We start from the raw sequence: 12122 nt of genomic DNA on the forward strand, positions 1-12122 counted from the left end.
AGGTCCGAAAAAAAACAAACGGTTTCGCCATAGAGAAGCACAAGACGCTCACGTGTGGTGAATGGGTTTGAAAACTGACTGCCAGGTTTCCGTCTCTTGTCCAGTTTCTCGGGCAGAAGACGGAAACCTGCAAAGCGGAGACCAGACACAGGTGTGAACCCGCCCTCACTGAGACTTCCGGTGCTCGTGGCTGCTAATTGGCATGTGAATAAAAGCGGGCTCATTCAAAAACAACAGAGGCGATTTACATACTAAAGGCACGTGTGAAATAGCCTTTCTAAAGCCTATGCAAGTATGTGCTTAGTTAAAAATGAGTTTCCCAATGATAGAGCCCCCTTAAGCTTAGTAGAGTGAAAAGTGTAGGATATAGTACTTTTTTTTAATTTTGAGAGTGACATTTTAGAAACTTTCTAAAAAATTATTAATAAATATGTTTAACATAAAAACTTGGTTTAAAAAAAAAATGGTGTTTTCTGTGGCATTCTCTAAAACTCTAAATATACTACAATGGAATTGTACAACTGGAAAATAAACATACCGTAATATAATTAAAGGTCCATAAAACTAAAGCTAAAGACTTTGACTGTAATGTGATCAGCATTTAACTAGTGGCTCAGATGAATGACATGGCCGGCTTAATGGGGCTCTATCACTGGGAAAAGTCATTTTAGGCTAAGCACATCCTTGCATAGGCTTTAGAAATGCTATTTCACACCTACCTTTATTATGTAAATTGCCTCAGTGGTCTCTGAATAAGTCCGCTTTTATTCATATGCTAATGAGCTTCCAGCCAGCACAGGAAGTTCCCAGCAGCACTCGTCCCTGCTATTCTCTCCTATGTGTGTGTGCAAACAGGAAGCTGAGTCATAAGCAGCAGCAGTCTCCCATAGGAAACAATAGGAGAGGTGTGCACGATCTATCGTGCACCAGTCTAATTAGCATATGAATAAAAACGGACTTATTCAGAAACCACTGAGGCAATCTACATACTAAAGGAAGGTGTGGAATAGACTTTCTAAAGCCTATGCAAGGATGTGATTAGTTAAAAATGACTTTTCTCAGTGATAGAGCCCCTTTAAAGACTCCTCTCTTGTAATAGTGCTATGGACTAGGAATGCCTTATTATAACCGCCACAACACATCCTCATTAAATCCTTTCAACTGCATCTAGTAATGGTTATACACGCAGGAGGGTTTCATACAGCATGGAGGTGTATTTTGGGGGTGCACTGCCAGTCCTGCCCAGTCAAGACTATCAAACATGATCCAAGTCTTACACTCCCCTAAAGAAGCAGCCTGTCCACATGTCTGAATATGGCTCAGAAGGTTGGTAGGAATGGAAACAAGTGACACATTACATTGTCACAAAGCCAGAGTTGTGCTATAGGAATTGTAGACATGCCCAGGAGTCTGACAGGAAGCACCTGACATATTCTACAGCCGAGCGGCCAATGTAAAGACACAGCACAAAATAGAGAATTCCTTAAGGAAAAGACTAGAGGAAAAGGAAATCCAGAGCTGTGAACACTAGATACAGGATATTAACACATACGTGTTGAAAAGCAGGACACGTCTACAAATCTGTATTTACAGCACAATAACATATTAATTGTGATAACACATGTCCCCAAATAACAAGGAGTTCTCTGGCACTTCAATATTGATGCCATATCCTTAGAATAGGTTACCAATATCAGATCAATGAGGGCGAATTCCCAGCATGCTACCGGTCAGACAGCGCCACACATTTTATAGTGACGGTGTTTGTTACTGCAGTTCAATTGATTTTACTTGAATTGGAATGACGTTCCGAAAGGCCATCTAACCACTGGTCGTAACCTCACAGGCTTGAGAAGAGACCACCTGGTATGCCGTAAGCTGACCTACACCGATCTAATACTGCTATATCTCAAGGAGAGGTCATCAATCTTAAATTCCTGGAAAATGCATTTAAGCAAATATAAGACCATAAGTATAAATATAAGCCACCCATAAGCTATAATGACATCTGTTCATGTCTGAAAATGTCAAATGGACGACTCAACAGCTTAAAATCTTTATCTTCAGTATATCTCTAGAGGTTTACTCAATCGCCTTTATCTCATTGATAGGGCTGAGCCGATCTGGAGATTTCAGAATCGATTTCAAAATCCAATTTCCGATCATTTTCCAGCCGATCCCGATCGTGAAATTTGCTCGATCGCCAATCGGGTTCTGATCTTTTTATAATAGGTCTGTTTTCCTGGTCTATTTTGGGGGTTGTGGTTCATGTACACCGCCTATCTGTCCAAGGCTGATTTTAATTAGAGCACAATACGGGTGAACTACACTCCCCTATTCATTCAGAGGCCACAGGTCCAAAGGAGGATTTTTGTGATGTATGGAGGATGTGACATGGCAAAAAAAAAAAAATTGCCCTTAATTCATGGCTTAGACCAAGGCTCTAAGAGAAGTGAGCCATTATAGTGCAGGGATCTATCTAATAGAGGTCGCCTTGTCATGGTAGATGGGCTTCCAATTACAGTTTGATCAAAGTGTAATAACCAAGAACCTCATTTTCATGTATCCACATACACAGTACGTATTTTTAGTAATGCTCTTGGTGTTAGCAGAGTGCTGTTGGAACTTTTTGTGTTCGCATTTGCTTTCCTGGTCCACATGAACTGGTATACATGAGACAATTCATTCAAGTAAAATTGTAAAATGTAATATTAGATGGTGGAAAAAGCCCCCAATGAGACTGGAAGTGGATTTAATGCTAAGGCCCCTTGTAGGGAACTGTAGCCAAAAAGCACTGCAAAAAAATACCATGGCGGAAACGCATCACAATTTTCTCTGTAGCGCTTTTCACAGAGAGTCCGCAGAGTTTTCCTCTGTGGACTTTCTGTCCCGATTATACCTATAGGAATAATGGTCATGGTGTGGTTTACAAACATGTAACAGTTTCCGCTCTGGATTTTTTTCTGGAATGAGAGGACGGGATTAGCCAGAATCCCAACCACTTTGCAGGTAGTGTAAAATGCTGCAGATTTTGCCATTTTGTGTGTGCGGTTGTCTGGTATTTTGTAAAGGACGCCAACAATGGCCACTACTAATGGTAGTGTGAACACTCCCTTAGCTTTCAGAAATTCTATAGTTCTGGTAAAAGACTTGGGGCATCTGGGTAACTTTGTGTATGTCTAGTATAGATACAATCCTGATGCAGTGCAATGTGAGGAGCGGTGATGGTCTACGCATACTCATAGTAATAAGCAGCAGTGTAATAGTAGCCATATGCACACCAAGACGTCTTCAGCCGAGGCAAGTATAGTAATTAGACAACGGCTTGTCTCCATGGAAACCAAGAATTCCATGCTGCTTGAATCTGACTGCAGGAAACCTGGGATCCGCCGTTTCTTCTTTTCGATGTGATAAGCCGGGGGCTCTGCACACATCACTTTATATCTATTCTTAAGATTTTCTGTATACATGATAAAATGGGATAAATACAACATAAGAGAAGTTTTACAACTGCTGTACTATTAGCTCATTGAACAGGCGCTGGATCAGAGGCAACAAATGCAGAATGGATTGCACACATTGGAATTACATACTAAGACTAATGCAGGGACATCACTTTCTAATAGTCATCAGGAATGTGGAGGAGAAAAACCACTCCAAGAGCTTTACTGCATTACTATAGGCATCAACCCAAAACTAAAGTCAAAGAAGGGAAAAAACCCACAGCTTTCACCACCAGTATCAAATACCTAGGCAAGATGGATGCCTGGCCTCGTGGAAATGTCCTGCACTGCTGGCACTAATCCCCTATGCACAGGTGGAAGGCTCTACCCACGGGGACTCCCAGCAAGGACAAAGGTCCACGTGCCCGATGTGAATAGTTCGGTGACATGCATGCTCGGCCACCAGCCCATTCACTTCTATGGGACTTCCAGGAAGATAATCTACGACAGCCCCACAAACATGTGAATGGAGCAGTGGCCAAACATGCGCCCCACTGCTTCAATAACATGGGGCATTTACATGACTAGCAGGCCTCAATGGGTGTCAATAGTGCGAAACCCCATTTACTGGTATATACCCATCATATGCAAGTGTTGGCATTATGCCATCATTTTATGACTGGGAAGGGGGATCTTTTCATCAATCCTAAAACATCTTAAGCAATCTGCACAGCCAAAGGAATGGCATCACATGCAGTTCCCTGCACAGCTGGGTGGCCAGGAAACAGGTGAGGTAAACAGCTCTACCAGAGTGGCTTCCACTTCATTCTCAGGATTACGGGGGGTCCTGACGGTCAGACCCCCTCCAATCATATAGGCAGTGCCTATCCTAGTGATATGCCATTACTATATACAATGGGAATTCCTCTTTAACATAATATTAAAGACTTAGCAACAACGCCAAAAACTTCCCACATGAAAATACAAAGAGCACAAATATTTCTAAGGGCTCGTTCACATCTGCGCCCGGTCTCCGTTCATACAGGTTTCCGTTTCCTGCACAAAACAGAGGCAGGAGACGGAAAGCTGCAGGAGTCTTTCTCACCGATTCATTTGAATGGGTTTGAAAGCTGTCCGGCCGTCAGCAGCGGTGAGCGTTTTATGCTCTCTGCTGCAAAACCATTTTTTTAAATCCGGACACAGAGTCGGACATGCAGTACTCTGTGTCCGGTTTAAAAAAAAACGGTTTCGCGGCGGAGAGCATAAAACGCTCACCGCCGCTCACGGCCGGACCCGGTCTGTGGTTTCCGTCTTCTTGCATGCAGAAGACGGAAACCACAGAACGGAGACCCGAACGCAGGTGTGAACCTAGCGTAAGCAAGCAGTGAGTAACAAAGAGTCTTGTCTAGTGAACTCCATCTTAGCAAGGTATGTGAATAGGTTTACATTAGACTGGCTTTCCAGAATGGTGCATGGTCCTAATGGTATGTTAGGTGTCTACCGTACTCCGCACTTCTGACTCTACCAAACATAGATACCAACAGGTGTGGACAGCAGTCGACATAAATACTGAAACGGAGATTGGGTCTCACTAAGCTTCAGAAAATGGAGGCCACTGTTCTTACTGCAGGACCTTCTGGTTTTGAGTGTTTGAGAACAGGTCGGTGCCCTACTTCTTCTAGAGAGGTTATGATTTGTTCTTTCTTACTTTCCTCTCTTATCCTATAACAACTGTTATGTCTGCATTCTGCGCATCTACTAACTAAACACTTAAATAAAACCTTCAACACACACACACAAAAAACTCACCCACACACTGTGGAGCATATTTATCAATAGACGTACAACACTTTTCTGTTTGGAATTGCGCCAAGATTTATGGTGCACGGCTTTTAGAACTATTTATGAATAGAGTGCACCAGAAACAAACACGGTTACTCACCTCTCCTGGGCTCCAGCACAACTCCTTGCTGTCATCAGGGACCCCTGAGGCATGTGATAACTGTGAAGCCAAATCAAAAACCTCAGCAGTACATGACTCCCTGCTGTCTTAAAGAGGACCTTTCATCAGATTGGGCACAGGCAGTTCTATATACTGCTGGAAAGCCGACAGTGCACTGAATTCAGCGCACTATCGGCTTTCCCGATCTGTGCCCCGGGTAAAGCGCTATCGGTCCTGGTACCCTAGCGCTTTACAGTCAGAAGGGAGTTTCTGACACTTAACCAGGGACGCCCTTCTGCCCAGCAGCGCCTATCGCGCTGTACTGTGGAGCGGGGAGGAACGTCCCCCTCCCGCTCCTGATAATACTCGTCTATGGACGAGCTGTGTGAGCAGAGGGAGGGGGCGTTCCTCCCCGCTCCACAGTACAGCCCGATAGGCGCTGCTGGGCAGAAGGGCGTCCCTGGCTAACTGTCAGAAATGCCCTTCTGACTGTAAAGCGCTACGGTACCGGGACCGATAGCGCTTTACCCAGGGCACAGATCGGGAAAGCCGACAGTGCGATGAATTCAGTGCACTGTCAGCTTTCCAGCAGTATATAGAACTGCCTGTGCCCAATCTGATGAAAGGTCCTCTTTAAGACAGCAGGGAGTCTTGTCAGAGCCTGGAGAGGTGAGTAATAGTGATTTTTTTTTAATGTCTGAGTCTCTCTGAAGGCCGGAGAGGTGAGTAACAGTGACTTTTTTTTTTTTTTATGTTTTCTCACCTCCTGGAGGCCGCTGGGTTCCAAAGAGAATAACAGCAGCAGATTCGGTTTGGTTGTGTTCAGTCCAAACAAAACTGCAAACATTGTAAGAACTGAACCAAAATAACCAACGTGAACAAAATCACGTCAGTTATGTATATTTTTCAATGAATTGCCGAGCCCTAGTTAAATATTTTGTCTCCATATTTTGCACCATATATTTATTTCACAGTGAAGCGCAACATTTTTAGTTAGATGGTATTCGAGTCAGGATTTCGGAGCTTCTAGAAAGACTCCATATTTATGAAGCTCTGTACGATAAATTCATAAATATGTGTAAATCTATGAACGGGATTCATAGCTTAAGGCTGTGCAAAGCCTGACAGTATTGATAAATGTGCTCCACTATCTTCAAAACTACCTTAAGATGTATAGCCATTTAGGGAATTAAATCCAAGAAATTTGCATCACAGAAGTTTGGATGTAATGTAAAGGTCATGGAAATATCACAGTCCAGCAGGATCAGAAAGGAAATGTTAACATTTTTCTACAATGGAGAGTTACTGACCTACCGCTATGAAGTCAGCGACTACAATTGTGTAAAAGATGTGTAAGATGTGACTTACATATGATATATGTGTTGCACTAGATACATCTGAACGTCATATACTGAATTAATAGGGCTGTCCAAGATCTTTATAAACATTCACTAAAAGCGGGAAACAGTGACGTCTTGTTCATGTGACTGCTGCAGCCAATCATAGACCTCAAAGGTCACATATGACTGCTCAGGCTAGTGAGTGACTGCAGCACTCCTGGCCGAAAGTGATGGTGCTCGAATGGTAGAACATTCAAAGGGCGGGTAATGGTTTTTTTTCATGATTTTATACAGTGTCCTCCCTTTAGAAAATTGAAAATTTCTATTAAAAAAAACAAAAAACAAACCCACATTGTGGAAATCCCTTTAATATACATTATAACCTTGCCATATGGCGCGCTGACTCATGGTATTTTTATATCAAGCAATAAGAGAATTCAATGGTCTGTGTACAGCCAACCAGATAGTCAGGCAGACAGATAACACACACCATTCTCAGAAAGCTGAATTTCCGGGCAGAGATTTGGAAGAGGAAATTTACAATTCCGGGGTCATATCCTGTAACAACATTCCATTTAAAGGATGGAGCAGCAAGACATTGCAAGAATCTAGTTTACAATCCATAAATATCTGACTCCCCCACCTTCCATCTGCAGATGCCTCTCCTTTCCCTCTCCCTCTCCCTCATTTTCTCATTTACATACCAGGCCATACTGTGGTTCTTTTTATTATAGTGAGCCGTACACTAGTGTTTTCTTTGCATGTCTTAGTCCATTGGGAAAAATGGCAGCTAGGAAAACAGTACCAACCTATAATACCGCGCCATGATATTCTATCTATCCATGTTAGTCCATCTATAATACCTCACCATGTAATTCCATCTATAATACTGCACAGTGTTATTCAATCTGTAATACCGCACTATTATTCCTTCTGTAATACTGCACTGTGCTACCACACTGTGATATTCCAGCTATAATACAGCACTTTAATATTCCGTGCAAGCTGTTCTACTAAATTATGTACAGGTAAATGCAAAAATTAAAAAAAACTACCGTTCCTCACCAGACTTGCAAATTCCTAAAATTGCACTGACACACATTCCTATCCTTATTAACTTTGGGTCTAGCCCTTGCCTTGGACTGTTTCTGTCCTATAAGCCACTCAGTCTACTGACTAGACTAGGTCCCTCTTATCTCTATGTGTCAAGCCTATGTGCTCACACACTGGTATGCTGCAGACAGTAAAAGAAGCTTCAAGATGGCTGTGATGGGGGCACCCGCAGTGTCCCTGACAAGGTGGGGGCATACTGACCAGCCTGCTTCTGTGTCCTTGTCATACATGGAGTCTATATAATAATAAAGCAGGAAGTTGGTTACATAATCTATCCAGTTTGGTGGAGATGCTGTATGCAGTGCAATGGGTCTTTGATAAATCTGAGTTAAAATGGCCGCTCTCAATAGTATACGCAGGCAGCAGAGAGAGCCCTCCTGTTCACCCAGAAATGCATGCAGCGTCAAAAACTGAAGCAGATTTTTTCGGCCTACCCTAATTGGTAGGATATTTGTAAGTTGTTCCATTTTTACTTCCAGTGAATATAAAGTTTTACCAGCAAACTATTCTGAGCATACAAGGTAAGCGGCAGGCATGGTTTCAGGATTTATAATATACTTCCCATGCCTATTCAGGTAAACACCTATGCCCAGACAAGAGCGCCATAAGCCATAAGCCTCTTACCTGGTTCCAGTTTGATAACTTTAATTGCTGCCAGTTCTCCGGTGTTGACATTGCGAGCCTGCAAATAAAGCAAACAAAACCTTTAAGACAAGTTCTAAACCCTGCAAACAAAATGACTAAACTATTCTGCAATGAGGAAGTCGCCGTGAAGCCGTGCAAAGGATGAAACTGAATATGAAACAATTTACGAAGGTCTCGAAGTCCAAAAACTAACACATTTTCCAGTGAATACCAGACACATCTCTACAACAAGGTGTCTGACAACACGGAAAGGTATGAACTGGGATGTGTCTGCAATATTTCTGGCTTTATTTCTGTAGAAAAGGAATGACATGTGACGTTTTTGATGCAGCTTTGTGAGTTGTTGCAAAAGACAGGAGGGGAACAGTATCAGTCTTCCCTATATACATTTCTTCTCCATTGTATTCACTTCTAACTTTGGCTCAAGACCCATAAGACAAGTTGTCTGACTCTGCAGATGTTGGCGGGATCAGCTTACTATTCTACCCTGTTTCCCTGAAAATAAGACAGTGACTTATATTAAATTCTCTTCCGAAATATATGACCTATCTTATTTTCGGGGGATGTCTTATGCAGCGGGGGACAATCAGCAGTCATGCCGGCACTTCCTTAGCGGAGCGCCGGCATGACTGACGGTTGTAGGTGGTCCAGGAGGTGAAGGGGGTGTGGGGGGGGCAGTCTTATTTTCGGGGAAGCAGGGCAGAATAATTCGGCATGACGAACCTTGTACCACCTGAGATAAGCCACCACCAGAGGTAGAGAATTACTCTTTTGTCCCAGCCAACTATTTGACTGATTGTTTTGGGGTGTCGACAGATGCGGGAGTAAAGAAGAGCCAGGTATACTAGGTATGGCATTGGCTACTCTCCTCTATTGCCACATCCAAGCCCAGTAACAGCTATTGAGAGGATGCAACCTCAAAACTACGGAAACTGCTATACAGAAGACAGCGGTGCCAGCATAAAAATAGTGAAGGTGATGGTAATGCGGACTGCCCCAACACTGTCTCTGAAGACGTAGACTGTTCATGCATAGTGCCTAGAGATCTCTTCATATAATGGTCCCCAGCCCCTCCCCTCGAAATGACAGTTCTAGTGGTCTCTGAATTGCGTCATTGGTCAGAACAGAGAGGAGGAGCCAGGGAGCATTCAGTGCAGAGAGCTTAGGGTACTGCACATGAAGGGGCTCCATCCCAGGCACTTGTAACAGGGGCACTGGGGCAAAAAATGTGAAAGCAGGGGCCACACGGTGGCTCAGTGGTTAGCACTGCAGCCTTGCAGCGCTGGAGTCCTGGTGTTCAAATCCCGCCAAGGGCAAAAAAAACATCTGCAAGGAGTTTGTATGTTCTCCCCGTGTTTGCATGGATTTCCATCCCATATTCCAAAAAAAAAAAAAGACATACTGATAGGGAAAAATGTACATTGTGAGCTCTATGTGGGGCTCACAATCTACATTTTTAAAAAAAAAATAAAAAAAAAAATGTGAAAGCAACCTGCATGACTATTGAGTATGCTTACACTACTCTCCCTGTCCTCTATTTAGCTTTATCAGTTTTTCAGAGGGGGTCAAAATTGCTGACATGCTCCCCTCTAAAGGGGTATCCTCAGCTCAAGGATCCTATCTATACTGATAGCTCATGTAAATTGCAGACTTTTCCTAAATATATCGCTTTAGAAATGCTGCTTTATTTGCCTGCTATGTGAACTTTTTCCTCCCATTTTTTACACAGTGTTTCCATAATGCCGAACCTGTGTGATAGGACGACTGACGTCACTCACTGCTCTGCCGCAGGACAATCAATTCAGCTAATTGCAGTTTGCTGATAAAGCCTAGTCTGTTATGTAAACAGACAGATAACACCGAGTCCATTGTTACAAGCATGTGCATATTATCTTATCTGCATAAGTATTGCGATACTTCATAGTGTCCCGTTCAGCGAGCTGGGGGGAGGGGGGTAGAAATATAGGAAGTGAGAAGAAGAGACAGCAGGCAAAGCTGAAGCAGCGAGATGGGAAAACCCCTTTAAGCTATTATTATACCCCTGTGTTTAACAGCTTTGGGGTTACTCCTCTTCTTGGACTGACCACTCTGACCCCTAAGCTACTACACGATCACATGGCGGACTCTAAGCTTCTCTGATGACCCGCGGCTTGATCTTGTGAAGTCTCCACAGCACTACTTACATTCACACCATTACTTAAATCTAAGAACAATCTGCTATAAGGAAAATCCTAACGAATTGCTTCCCACTTTAATGCCCCCCACGTACAAATCCCATGCCCCCTTTTGCCTGCGAGTAAACACTGTGCAGTGAAACAAATGTAATACGTTAAGCATCTTAGCTGACCTTACTTGATATGCTATGACAAAACTGTCTGCTCTGTTAATGTCATACTAAGGCGTTCAGACTCCAACAAGCCACTTACTATTAATACACAACCTCCAGCTCATTTCATTAAATGCAGGAACGGGTGAAAAGAACATGTACAAAGTGCACAAAAAGCAGTGTGTACTGCGACTTACAGTACATTCTATTATAATACACTGCACCATCTGCGTTTCAGAGTTTAGAACAAAATCTGTCCATCAAACTCAACATGTCACAAAAAAAAAAAAAAAAACATCTGGCCCAGAGAAAAGCACCTTAAAAAAACCATGCTGGATGAACCCTAAGTGAAACCAATGACTAGAGTATAACTAGAGTATTGACGGAGTGCAACAGATTCACGTCTGAGTTTCCTTGAGCCGCGCCACTATAGACGAAATGTTACTCGCTGGCACTTTAATTCCACATTTCTATTCACCCCTTGGGGAAAAAACATTGTCCTATTTCCTAATGGGAAAAAAAAAACTTCATTCTGACCACAAATTGGCAAACAGACAACTCCCAGAGACCAGCAGCCCTACAAGCTATCCTAGGAAAAAGTCTTCCAATAGCAATTCTGATGCCTCAAGAAGGGGCGGTTCAGATCAAGGAAGGTTATAAAATAACAAAAATTCACCTCTTCAATGCCCTGGAAGTGCCCGCCAGTCTCTGTATACCAGCTGACAGCAATCCAGCATGTGACCACTGCAGTAAATCCGTGGTCATGTGTTGTACCTACCGGCATCCACTCTCTACATCTTTCAGTAGGTGTCGCTCCACTGACTCTGGCACACCTGAAATGTTTTCTCGATCCCCCACCATTCCTGAGCAATCTGTATGGTTAGTTTTAGTAGCCAATATGTAAATTAGACTCCCTACGGTCAGGTGGGTGGTCATGGACTACAAGAGACAGATAGGGACCACCCACCTGACAATAAGTTTCAGCACAGTCATGCTGAAATGAACAGAAAGACTGCTCAGGAATGGTGTGGGTTACAGAAGAAATTCTAACTGTACAGGAATCAGTAAAGGGGCCCCTATTGAAAGATACAAAGAGTAGGTGAAAGGGTCCTCTTTATAGTAGTATAGTGCCGAATTCCTACTGGTCACAAATTTCAATGAAAACGGTCAAGCAACCAAAACTTGTTGAATGTTTAAGCGTAGCTTAAAGGGATTTTTCAAGATAGCAATAATGATAGCCATTAGAGATGAGTGAGAAGTATTCGATCGAATAGTCAAATATTGAGGTCTACTCGAATCAAATTTTCGAATAT

The 12122-nt window shown here is 43.0% G+C and overlaps 1 protein-coding gene across 6 annotated transcripts in view; it reads right to left on the reverse strand.

The window, feature by feature from the left end:
* Positions 1-12122, reverse strand: part of MAP4K3 (mitogen-activated protein kinase kinase kinase kinase 3) — a 182024-nt gene that overhangs the window by 123985 nt on the left and 45917 nt on the right. For all 6 annotated transcript variants that reach the window (XM_075267539.1, XM_075267537.1, XM_075267538.1 and 3 more), the window contains exon 2: positions 8463-8520. In XM_075267539.1, coding sequence (XP_075123640.1) covers positions 8463-8520 — 58 coding nt within the window. The remainder of the gene's footprint in view (positions 1-8462; positions 8521-12122) is intronic.

This window comes from Leptodactylus fuscus, chromosome 3 (genome assembly GCF_031893055.1).
Source record: "Leptodactylus fuscus isolate aLepFus1 chromosome 3, aLepFus1.hap2, whole genome shotgun sequence".
Taxonomy (NCBI): domain Eukaryota; kingdom Metazoa; phylum Chordata; class Amphibia; order Anura; family Leptodactylidae; genus Leptodactylus; species Leptodactylus fuscus.